General features: G+C 51.1%; 1 protein-coding gene across 6 annotated transcripts in view; it reads right to left on the bottom strand.

Moving 5' to 3' along the window:
- Positions 1–12,790, bottom strand: part of ENTREP2 (endosomal transmembrane epsin interactor 2) — a 446,252-nt gene that overhangs the window by 3,702 nt on the left and 429,760 nt on the right. For all 6 annotated transcript variants that reach the window (XM_077869147.1, XM_077869126.1, XM_077869136.1 and 3 more), the window contains 3 exons: positions 9,309–9,384; positions 2,937–3,143; positions 1,198–1,272 (listed from right to left, as the gene is read on the bottom strand). In XM_077869147.1, coding sequence (XP_077725273.1) covers positions 1,198–1,272; positions 2,937–3,143; positions 9,309–9,384 — 358 coding nt within the window. The remainder of the gene's footprint in view (positions 1–1,197; positions 1,273–2,936; positions 3,144–9,308; positions 9,385–12,790) is intronic.

Below are 12,790 nucleotides of genomic sequence, written 5' to 3' on the forward strand. Positions count from 1 at the left end.
CCTGGAGCTGGAGGACTGGAGACGGGAGGGCAAAATGCAAAGCGGGTAGGGAGAGAGGGGCAGGTACAGGTCGGGACCCCATTCCTTCTGTCTCTTCTGCGGGAAGTCCTGCACTCACAGGGGGCTGACCCTTCTCAGCTGTCCTTGGCTCAATGACCTTTGCCCCTGTGGGGCTGATGGCATCTTAAGACCACCTTAAGGTGGGGCTGATGGCATCTTAAGACCACCTTAAGGGCCACCTTAAGACCGGAACTGGGGGTGACAGGAGCAGTGAGAGCACCTGACTCCTCCTCCTGGCACCACCTCTCCCTGGCACCAGGGCTCAGGACACCAGGGTCTGGCTCCCAGTCCCCACCAGGCAAGGCCAGGGAAACAACACTAGTTCACAACAGGGCCCGTGGCCACTCCGGACGAGCCAGGGAATGCACAACGGCCTGACAGTGCCTCCAGGGAGAGCCAGCCCTGGGCAGGCTCCTGTGACCATCTCCCAAGCGCTAGATTAGGCCTGACTTGCCCACGGCATGTTTCAAGTCACACAAAGGAAACACAGTCTGGGTGGTCTGGCACACTTTTGGTGGCAGTGGGGCAAGCCTGACAACTAAGCAAGAGAAACTGTTAAAAAAAAAAAAAAAGAAACAAAAAAATCCTCACACGGGAGGCCAATCTCCCCTTAAAATAGCATCTCATAAATACAGGGAAACAAGCACCACGTGCATGCTAACTCAGTGATAGCCTCTCAGGTGTTCTCCTGAGGAGACAGAGGCAAGGGAAGGCCGTCCTTTCTTTTCTTTTCTAATTTTATTTATTCATGAGACACACAGAAAGAGTCAGAGACACAGGCAGAGGGAGGAGCAGGCTCCCTGCAGGGAGCCCGATGTGGGACTCGATCCCTGGACTTCCAGATCATGCCCTGAGCTGAAGGCAGATGCTCAACCACTGAGCCGCCCAGGTGCCCCAAGGCTGTCCTTTCAAAGCCCACAGAGCTGGAGAGCCCGTGCTCCTGGGGGACACCATGAGGCCCCGACTCTCTCTCTCTCTCTCTCTCTCTCTCTCTCTCTCTCTCTCACACACACACACACACACACACACACACACACACACACGGGCAGCCAAGGACCACCAGACACTGCCCCCACCCCTGCCCACCTTCCCCCATTCACAGCAGGTCTCAAAGTGGTTTAGAAAAGGATGTCTCACCAGTCCCCAGAGCAGCCCTGGATGGTCCTGCTTCGAGGTCCCGGCTGCAGGAGGGGGTGTGTGAAGAGGCCTTGCCTTCATCAGAGAGAGTATTCAGTTAACACGTGGAAGGGAGAAAGGAGTTCCTGAGGACACTACAATCCCCCTCCCGTGGCTGAGAAGTACCCTCTAGATGCCAGACCAGCGGAGGGGGGCCTCCCGTACTGCCGCCAACCCGTGTGCAGATCCAATGGGAGCAGGCCCACTGCTGGCTCCCACAAGGCAGGGGCCGCCCCGGGCCTGTTACATCCTCAGCCCAGCAAAGGGCCAGGGCCGCAAGCAAACCCAGCACGCTCCATCGGAATGCCCATCTGCACCTGAGGGTCCCCAGAGATCCCGGGGACGCACATGCTTTTGCCAGTCCGAACACTACCTTGTTTGGCTGAGAAGAGGGTTGGTGTGGGGACGCAGAGAAGGCCCTGTGACAACCTGTCATCCAGCCACCTCTTCTCCTCATCCCCACCCCCAAAATGTCATGATCGGCCGAGCCCCAATTTCCCTAAATGGAGGATAGGCCCAAGGGAGCCATGAGAGGCCACAGAGCAGACACCCCAGGTATGTGGGATCCTACAGGTAACAGCCCTCACAGGAGCAGAGAGGGGCTGAGTCTGGAATCCCCCAGCACGGGGTGGGGGAGGGGCCTCAGGAGAAGCCCCTGATGGAGTCCCGTGTGGTGAGCTGGCACCTGAACCTGGGCAGAGACAGAGGAGCGCAGGCCCAGGAGCCTGGAGGGGCAAATCTGTCATTTCTACCTGGAGGGCCCTTGAGGGCAATGACCTGGGCAGGTTCCTGGTTCCTTCCAGGGACACAATTCTCCTGGGACACGGATCTCGTCTATCTGGGGTTCAGCTGGACTGGACCACTGAGGCCAGGCACCCAGTGGGCCTCTTCGGGCCTCGTTTGGTTCCAGGGTGGGAAGTCCACACTCCGACGGCCCTGCAGCCGTATAATTCCCACCCGTCCTTACCGGTGTAGACACTGCCATCCTCCCCACTCAAAACTAGCACCGTGGGAGGAAGTGGTGGTTCTCTAGTTCCAGGGCACACGGGACCCCTGGGGAGCTGCAGCCCAGGGAGGGCACCACCCCCTCAGAGTCACGAGGGGCGACTCTGACCCGGGCTCCGGGCCATACAGGGAGTGCTGCCAATGGTGCCTGTGTAGTGCCACTGGAGACACACCTGTGTATGCCTGTGGCGGCTCCGGCCAGAGGACACCCCACCAACCCAGCACTGCCATTGAGGCACAGCCCTGCCTTATGTGGCCCTGGGTCCCACCAGACCACTAACCAGGCACTGGCACGGCCCACAGGTGTGGAGCCCAGGCTAGTCCCGGGGAAGAGCCATCAAGGTCGGTTGATGGATACAGCCTTTGGTCGCCTGCCTGACCTGAGTCCCCACCTGAGCCCCAGAGCTAGTGCAGAACCAGCAGGATAAAGTCAGAGGCTAGCTGACCCCAGGTGAGCTCTCATCACCTTCCATCTCTCCTCCCCTTCCTCCCCAGCTAGAAAGTAGGAAGCCTGGTGGGTGTACAGCAGGGGCCCCTACCTGGCCACCACTCCCTAGGGCCCTCGGGCATTAAGGCTACATTCCCTGCACAGAGGTCCCAAGGCCTGGCCTTGACTCTCAGCTCACCAAGGCCTGCAGTGTCCAGGGCAGAGCAGGGCACACGCCAGGGATACAGGGGCACTGGACCAGTCATACCTGCCACACTGGATGAGCACGAAGTGGGGTCGCTGGTGGAGCGGGCCACATGCCCAGGACCTGGCACCACCCGCGTACCCTGGTCAGGGCCCTCTGGAGGCTCAAGGCTGGGTGGCAGGGGCTGCGAGGCACCCATGGGGTCTTCAGGGCTTAGGCCGGGTGCAGTGGCACCCTCGGATGCCAGGAGGCTCGAGCTATCCACAGGCTCTGCAAGGCAAGGGACAGTATTAGTTAGCAAGGACGCTGGGCTACCACAGAGCCACCCAACAGGCACGGGGCCTGTCCACACTCCTGTTGGAGCTGAGAGTGAAAATCTCTGCCTCCTGGAGCCCTCCCAGGGGGCCTGAGCAGGCTGCCCTTCAACACCAAATCTAGACAATCCTGTAATCCTGAGGGCATGGAAACGCTGAGCAGGTTCACAAATGCTTGATGGCAGGAAGGTTTTGGTGGACACCAGATGACCTCCCAAAAATCATCCCAGGAGGGGTATAGGTGCAGGGCACTTACACTCTTCACATTCCACAAGGGACTGGAAGTCAGAAACCAGCCCCAACTCCCATCCAGGGCATGCCCAGGGCATCTGAAGTACAGGAAGGAGGCGGCACAGGAGGCTCCGTGGACACAGCCCATGCATAGCAAGGCGGGCCCGGGGGGCCGTCGGACACCCCAGCCAGGCCCTCCCAGGCCCGAGAAGCTGCCTGCCGCGCACGGAGGAACGGCCCAGGGCCTGGACTGCGAGCCCGGGCCAGGCCGGTAGCATCAGCACCGCTGGGGCACGTGTCACATTTAGGTCCCCACATCGGAAACTCGGGGGTGGGCCCAGCCACTGGGGTTCGAACAAGCCCCCAGGTGATTCCGATGCCACCCCACCTCAAGTGTTCACTCCTGCCCTCTCTCCCTGTGATGCTGGCCAGCTCGGGCTCCTGTCCCTCACCACTCCAAGGCTGGCACCCGGGCCAGCGGGGGACTGGATCAGAATCTGTCTTAACAAGATCCCAGGGGCCTGTGTGCACATTATTAAGGTTTAGGAAGCATTGCTCCCTCTGCTCTCATCCCTCTACCAGACAACGTCAGAGCGGCTTCCATGAGGCTCCTCACCCATCGGGGCAGACATCTGAGGTCAGCGGCTCGCTGCGGGGAGCTTTGTAAGAATCACAGCCGCGTGAGCAACTCCTTCCATCCTTTTGCATGGGTCCTGTGGGAGGTCTGTTTCCAGTGCCCTCTACCTGCGAGCTTGCCCATGCCAAGGGGTTGGTGACCTCACGGCCCAGGCCAACACGCAGGACACACAGCTGAGGGGCCTCAGGGGAAGAGGGTCACGAGGCCATGGAACGGAGGAGGCCATTTCTAGAGTATTCTTGCTTCACCAGCCCTCTCCTGTCTACCCCTGCCTTCCACCATCTTCCTCTGCCCTCCCCTGTCTACCCCCTGCTCCCTTACTAGATGCTTTGAGACAATTAGCAGAAACAGAAAGAGGAACCAAACCTCAGAAATCATAGCAAAAAAAATTTTTTTTTAAGATGATTAATCTTTTTATTTCTTCTCTTCTCTTTTCTTTTTTTTGAGAAAGAGGGGAGGCAGGGGGCAGAGGGAGACAATCTTAGGCAGGCTCCACACTCAGTGCAGAGCCCAATGTGGGGATTAATCTCTCTACCCTGAGATCATGACCTGAGCCAAAACCAAGAGTCGGACATTCAACTGACTGGCCACTCAGATGCCCCAATCCTTTTCTTTTTTAAGGTACTAGAAGAATACTCATAGAAAATATAAGAGAATAAATCTACGAACTTGGAGTGAAGAAAGACTTTGTAAAAATGATAGACACCAGAAAGGAAAAGTTTGAAAAATCTGACAATAAGAAAAATTGTAAAAAAAAATTATAAAAATTGTATGGTAAATGACATCATTGATAGGGAGGAAGCCGGGGTGCCTGGGTGGCTCAGTTGGTTAAGCCTTTGCTTAGGTCACGATCTCAGGGTCCTGGGATTGAGTCCCACGTCAGGCTCCCTGCTCAGTGGGGAATCTTCTCCCTTTGCCCCCTCCTCATGCTCTCTCTCTCTTATAAATAAATGAAATCTTTAAAAAAGAAATAGGAGGGAGAACTGGGAAAGCACCCCTGCAATGACTAGGAAAGGTGAGAAAATGTCTCTATTTAATAAATATTTTTCTTATAAATCCACCCCCCCAACAAAACACTGCAAAAAAGTAAGTGAAAAACTGACCTACAAATAGGTAATAAACATGTAAAAAGGTGCTCAATCTTGCGTGCATATCACGTTCAGCTGCAGGGGTGACAGACATTATCAGGAATGATGATGTCTCAGGGTGTCATGAACATTGTTGGTGGATACATACACTAGCAATAAAACTTTTCCAGAGTGCAACATGGCCGACACATCAAAACCTAAAATACCCACTTCCTTGGACTCAGCAATCTCACTCATAGCGATTTATTCTAAGGGAATGACTGGGCAGGCACTCAAAGGTGAATGTATCGATGTAGAAAAGAAACACTTCTCTCTATGGTTAGAAAACTTCAAACCAGTAAGTGTAATTATTAACTGGATCAAAATTACACAGCAGCATATTAAAATTATTCTGAATAATATTCATTCCTGCTGCTGTCTTTTGATCTTCATTTTTTCTTTTTTTTTACAGCTTTAACATATTATATAATTGATATACAAAAACCTGCCAATTTTTAATATGTACCATTTGATGAGATTGGACATAAGCATCTACCCTTGATCCCAATTTTCTTAATGTCAGCAATAATCCAATGGCTGAGTTCCTCCAGAAAATAGAGTCACAGAGAGAGAAATGTGACTTGGCTCTGAATAGCTGTAATTAATGGAAACTTAGAGAATGAGGATAACCTGATAGGGGAAGCTCATCGGCCAAGATTCTCTCACCTGCTTGTATTGTGAGCTCATTTACACAGGAGCAATAACCCTAGTGGACTTCCAGTTTTTCACCTAACAGATTACAAGCATTTTTTCTGAATTAATGTATAATGACATATTTAGCATATGTAACATAGTTTCTTTGACTCTTACCAATAGACTGCATTGCCCCTGGAAGCTTTTACTCCTAAGAAAAATGCACGTTATCTTCATGCCTACGGTTCTCTTTCTTTTTTCTTTTTTCTTTTTTTTTTATGTTACTCTCCTAGGGCAGTTCCAGAAGCGTGATCACCACATCTAACGGCATAAACATTTTTTTTAAAATTTTTTTTTTATTTATTTATGATAGGCACACAGTGAGAGAGAGAGAGAGGCAGAGACACAGGCAGAGGGAGAAGCAGGCTCCATGCACCGGGAGCCTGACGTGGGATTCGATCCCGGATCTCCAGGATCGCGCCCTGGGCCAAAGGCAGGCGCTAAACCACTGCGCCACCCAGGGATCCCGGCATAAACATTTTTATGGCTCTTTATCAAGATGCTTTGCCAAAGGGGTGGGTTGATTTACAAGCCTTCAGTCAGGGCTGGGTGTAGCAGCTTCCCTGGGCCCTTGCCAGCATCCATGTCCTCATCACTATTTTATTTCAATAAATGAGAAACAATACCACCAGCATCTATCCCATTCTGAGCAACCGCTCACCCCCACCAAAAAAAAAAAAAATTCTAGAGCTAATCCATGAGTCTGGCAAGGTTGCAGGATACCAGCTGAACACACAAGAACGAATCCCATCTGTACCATGGTCAGTCACAGGTACTAACAACGAGCATGCAGAAACCAACAGTAAAAACACAATACCACTTACAGTGGCTCCAAAGAAAATGAAACTCCCAACTATACACACAACAAAACATGGTCAGGATCTGTATTCTGAAAATGTGAATGAAAGAAATCAAAGAGGCTCCAAATCAGCGGAGAGACAGACGTGATGTGTGCCTGTACTAGAAGGCTCAGACTTGCAAACAGAGCAATTCTACCCAAATGTGCTGCAGGTTTAATGCTGTTCCTGCTACATTCCCAGCTAGAGTGTTTTGTGGACACAGGCAAGTGGATTCTAAACTGGATATGGAAACACATGGCCCTGGAGGATCTAGAACCATCTTGGTGAAGAAGAGCAAAGTAGAGGTGTGGCTGTGCTTGATACAAAGGCTTCCCACCGGGCGTCAGCCATCCTAGCAGAAAGACTGACACACAGATTAATGGAAGAGAATGCCGAGCCCAGAAATAGACCCATGCCGTTATGCCCAGCTGACTTTTAACAAGGCACCAAAGCTACAAATGAGCTGGAAGAGTTGGATATGCACAGGCCAAAACAGTGACATGGACCTCACCCTCAGCCTGTACAGCAAGTACCTGGTGGGAGGCATCTTTGCAAAAGTGAAACCTGCTTGGCCTGCTGTCCCATGAGTGTGTCTGTCAGCACCCTTCCATACATTCTTGCCCACTTCCAGGCTGGCCCCTCTGCCAGGAGTTGGTGTCCGAAGAAGCCCCAAGTTTCTTGGACAAGCTCGGTTAACCGCCCAAATGCTGCGCAGTAAGGAAGGCCCTGCCCAGATGCATTCCTGACTCCTCTGTCCACCTCTGTCTGCCCAGGGCTCCGGGAGCCACCAGGCTGCTTGGCTTTGCCAACCATGCTTTCCTCCAGAACTTATATTTTCAGAAGGGATGTGGCTGGAATGGGGAAAGGGGCCCTGTCAGTCCAAAGTCTAGAAAGAACTGGGCTGATTAGAAACAACAAATACCCACCATTTGCTTTGACATGGATGGAACCGGAGGGTATTATGCTGAGTGAAGTAAGTCAATCTGAGAAGGACAAACATTATATGGTCTCATTCATTTGGGGAATATAAAAAATAGTGAAAGGGAATAAAGGGGAAGGGAGAAAAAATGAGTGGGAAACATCAGAAAGGGAGACAGAACATGAGAGACTCCTAACTCTGGGAAACGAACTAGGGGTGAGGGAAGGGGAGGTGGGCGGGGGGGTGGGGGTGACTGGGTGACGGGCACTGAGTGGGGGCACTTGATGGGATGAGCACTGGGTGTTATTCTATATGTTGGCAAATTGAACACCAATAAAAAATAAAAAAATAAAAAATAAAAGAACTGGGCTGGTGTGGTCACCTGTGCTAGGAGACTGAGGCCCACGGTGCCCTGAAGGCGGTCACAATAGCTCTGGGCAGGTCACAGGGCACCACCTCTCAGACATGGCTTTTGAGGGTTGCTAGGAGCCACCAAGTGAAAGACAAGGTCACTTCCAAATCCTACAATTGCAGAGACAGGTCTCCTACAACCCAGCGGCATCCTTCTAGAAGGATGCTCCTTTCTCATTTCTTGGATGTTAACTCAGAATTGGGGTCGAGGGCAGACAGCCCTGGACTATAGCAGTGGTGCTTTCAGGGACTCTTAGTTATCTCATGTGTTAGCTGACTTCCATCTCTGAGTAACCCACCCACCAGAGCCCACCTGAGGACCCAGCCCCTGCCCACTTGTTCCCTCTGCTACCAGGGGTTCGTCTGCCTTCCTGACACCTCAGACTATCTCTCCACCTCTGGCTTTGTACTGCAGCTCCCACCTTATGTCTGATGCGAGACCTTGCACAACTTCCCGCCAGGACACAACTTCCAGCATCCTTACCCCAGCCTCTCTCGCCAAAGTGAGAGGGCCCAGGGGCCCAGGCATGGCTCCCTCCCATGGGAGGAGCTCAGTGGACATGAGCCTGGTATATAGTTTTAGCTCCAGAAAGGGTCCATCCCATAGAGAGGAAGACAAACCATGAGAGACTCCTAACTCTGGGACACAAAGTTTTGCAGAAGGGGAAGTGGACGGGGGGATGGGGTAACTGGGTGATAGGCACTAAGGAGGGCACATGGTGAGATGAACCCTGGGAGTTATACTATATGTTGGCAAATTGAATTTAAATAAAATATTTAAAAAATATAATAATAAAAAAATAACCTCTTATTCCCTAGTGGGACATAGTTTGGGTTACCACCTGACTCTGTACTCCCCAACTGCAATTCTAAGACCTCAAATAAATGCTTTTGTTAAAAAAAGAAAAAGAAAAAGAAAAAGAAAAAGAAAAAGAAAAAGAAAAAGGTCCATCCCAGATCGAGTCAAGTGTCTCTTCAAACCCGTACCCCTCAAATGAAGGAGAAAGGGTTCTGGGGGAGAGGGGCAAGTTTCCCCAAGAAAGCATGAGGCCTCAGGTGCACTGACTTACTACCGCATGCAGCTAAGGGAGGTACAGTGGAGAACTTCTATGGTATTTAACAGCAAAGGCTGGAGCAAATTCCATCCTCTTGAAGAGCAAGCCATGGAGGGAGTACAGGAGCAGGGAGGAAGAAAGAAGGAAAAAGAAGGAAAGAGGACATCCTTTGAAAAATAGAAACGTCTTATTCCAAATGCTAAGATTACCTTGTGTGCTGCAACCAGCCATGGCATCTGGGTCCCCGGGGCTGGACTCGGTCGCCTGTTGATCTACGCTCGGAAGCTGCAGCAAGAAACAAGGCATCAGGTAGGTCATCTGCAGTTTGGAAGGGACCTCACGACAGCCTCCAGAAATCAAGGCTGACTTGAGAGTGCATCTTCTAGGAAGATCTAAATGACATGTACGTACATTTCTGCTCTTCTCCCCGAAATTTATGGGGTCAATGAGGATGCCAAAGCCAAAGGACCACTGCCAGGGCCAAAGCCCATCTCTCTGCCCTCCTGAAAGCAGAGTGCTGAGCATTCCCCGGGAGCTCAGCAGGGCCAGGGGCCAGCCACCCTGACCCCACTCACCTTCTACTTCCAGGGGCACTGTTTGGGACAAAGGGCATACAGGACTCTCCAGAGTCACTCTAAGAGGCAGGATAGCCCCTGGCGTCACTTGTAACCCTCTCCTCTCAGCCGCTCTCCTCTCCGCCTCCATACCAGGAAGAAAAAAGCCACAGGGGACAGCCATGAGACCTGTAATGCTTTGGGCCAGCACAGCTTGGACGCAGGTTGGACATTTAACAAACAATCTTAGTTTCGGTGAGCTCCCAGACTACGCCCGGAGTTGGCATTTGCTCCTCCTAACCTTTTGTTTTCAGCAGATGGAATCAAGGGGTTGCTTCCAAGGTTGCCCTCCCTGCCTGAGCTTGGGCTCCGAGTCCAGGTCCACTTGGGCCATGTGCTGCATTGAATGTGGGCCCCATGGCTCAGGACACACTGTCCTGCTCTGAGGGAGTGGGTGGCTGTGCAGCTTGCATTGTGTTTGAGTCATCGTGCTCTTGCAGATTTCTTCTTGAATGGATCATTCTGCCCAGAGAGGCCTTCTCTGCAGGGCAGGGATGGGGCACCTCTGCTCTCCTGCCCTGTCTTTGCCTGCCCATCCTCTGCTCACATCCTCAGTTCCCACCCTGGGTGACCACATCTGCTCCATTGCTACTGCTAGGGGGACAGTGGCCCCAAATAGACCATGTGCTTCAATGTTATGAACACTGTACACGTGTGTTCCTGTGCTACCTCAAAAAACGATTTCTGGATGCTTGTGTTATTTCACAATTGCTCTGGGGACCTACTTGCAAATAATGAGTTCTGGGGGAGGCCTGGGAAGGTGAGATGGGCCCCTGCAGCTTGGTCCAATTCCAGCTCATGTAATTACATTCCTGCCTCTCTTGTCTCCTGCCACTTCAATCAGATAGTGAACGGTTTTTCTCTCCTCTTTCAACCAGGCTGGAGCTGTGGCAGGTGCTGGGCTGCAGCCCCCTCACCAACACCAAGAAGGGGAAGCGTGCCCTGGACGGGGACCTGCAGCCAGGTTTGGCGGGCAAGAACTGCACCTGTGGTGAAGACCCATAGCCACCTAACTGTTCCCTTTGATCCCACTTATGTGTGATATTGCACACACCGTGTTCCCTCCTCAGCACGCCCATCCAGCTGGAGAGGGTGGGGGAAGTCGGGGGAGGAGGAATCACGTGGCTACCAGTGCACACCTGCTTTTTCACAGAAGTCGCTATATGCCTACAAATGATGTTGGACATCTCTGTTGAGAATATTCTAAATCACACAAAAAAAGAACAATGCCCTCAAGGTTCATTTCCTTCCAGGCTCCGTCCTGACTCTTAAATTTTTATTTATTTTTATTTTTTTTTATTTTGCAGGGATGGGTTGTCAGTTGGACACTCAAGGTCCAAAGAAGCGCTGCTGGTAATAAAGAAATATAAATAAAACAAGAAAAATAAAAGGCCCAGCAGGACAAGGTCGGGAGGAAATTGGATTCATTTCATATTTTGCAGAAGCGGCACTGGCTTCCCTCTGGCTCCTGGTCAAATCTGGTTTTGAGAGGAGATGGCTCCTGGCAGCATATCTATCATGTCTTGTAAGCGGGGTGTCAAGGGTTTAATTTGAATTTGGCCCTCCTCGATGGCCAAGGCCACCTTGCCACACGAAAGCCGCAGAGGTAATAGCTGTGCAGTTCACACGGCATTTTCCATTAAATATAAAGGCAGCGGAGAAGGGGGAGAAGAAATATATTTATAGCACAGAATTTTAGTTGAAATTTGAATTTAGCAACAAAGGCTTACAACATAGCTCTTGCAGGAGAGGGCCGCTGAGAGGTGAGGCTGTGCATGTGGCTTCACATGGGACACTCAGGGAGGCTGCATTTACTTATTCCCAGACACACTGTGTTGACCAGTTGTTGGAATTAAAAAAGTCAGTTTGGGGGGTGCCTGGGTGGATCAGTTGGTTAAGCATAAGACTCTTCATTTCACCTCAGGTCATGATCTCGGGGTCATGAGATCGAGCTCTGCTTTGGGCTCCATGCTGGTTGTGGAGCCTGCTGATGATTCTCTCTCTCTTCCTCTCTCTCTCTGCCTCTCCCCTCCAGCTCATCTCTTTCTCTCTCCCTCTCATAAATAAAAAAATTAAAGTCAGTTGGAATTTTGGCAAATAAGCTAAGTCTCCTCACTTCCCTTTCTTTTAGGAAGCTCTATAGCTAAGACACTCGCATGCAAATTCTGCCTACTACTATTTCTGGAGTAAATTTCCCACTCCTGGGTTGGGTCAACCAGGTAGTGTCAGAGTTATAAAAAGCTGTTCTTTGGGGGCAACTGTCTGCAATCACAGAAAATGTGAATTAAGATTTTAGGCTAGTTTCTCAAGGCAATCTTCAGAGCAGCTTCGCTTTGCAGATGTTTAAGTGTAAAAATAATTGCATTCAAAACTATAAATTCTAACTTTTAGGACCTGTGGTTGGCTGTACCTTGGCCACCTCCAGTGCCTTTCTCACAATTTCTAGTCCCGCATCTCGGGTTTCCCTCCTGCCTGCCAGACGGCCACCAAATTAAAATTCCTAAAGCACCACTGGATCACGTCAACTCCAAATGCCAATGTCTTCAAAGGCACTGCTAGGGTCTGACATCCAAGGTCATAAAATCTGTACCCAAATCATTTCAGTGAACATCCTTCATTACCTTACGTTCCCCAACCAGGCTCCATGTTGACCCATCACCGTGTCTTTGCCGAGGCTGTACCGTGATGACCTTGCCTGTTATTCACACGCCCAATCCCGCTCCACCTGTCAAGGCTGGTTCTTCCCCTGAAGCCGGGAGAAGTTTCTTAGAGTTTGTCCCGTCATCATGCCAAACTGTTAGTTCCATGAGGAGGGGATCCTGTTCAGCTCATGGTTCTGTATCCCACAGATCACAGCACAGTCTTTCGTGATCCCTGGAATGCAAGTCCCATCATCCACGTAGGAATATCAAACTGGCAAAATCTCAGGAACTTTCCTGCTATAGAAAGGAAGGCACTTCGTTTCATCTTGTCCTGCAGTTGTAGTCTTAAGCCATGGGAAAGAAAAGGATATTGCAAATGAAGTCAGAATGCAACATGCATGTGGCCAATCCAGCAGAGCGAATGGGTCAAAAGCA

Source organism: Canis aureus, chromosome 2 (assembly GCF_053574225.1).
Source record: "Canis aureus isolate CA01 chromosome 2, VMU_Caureus_v.1.0, whole genome shotgun sequence".
Taxonomy (NCBI): Eukaryota; Metazoa; Chordata; class Mammalia; order Carnivora; family Canidae; genus Canis; species Canis aureus.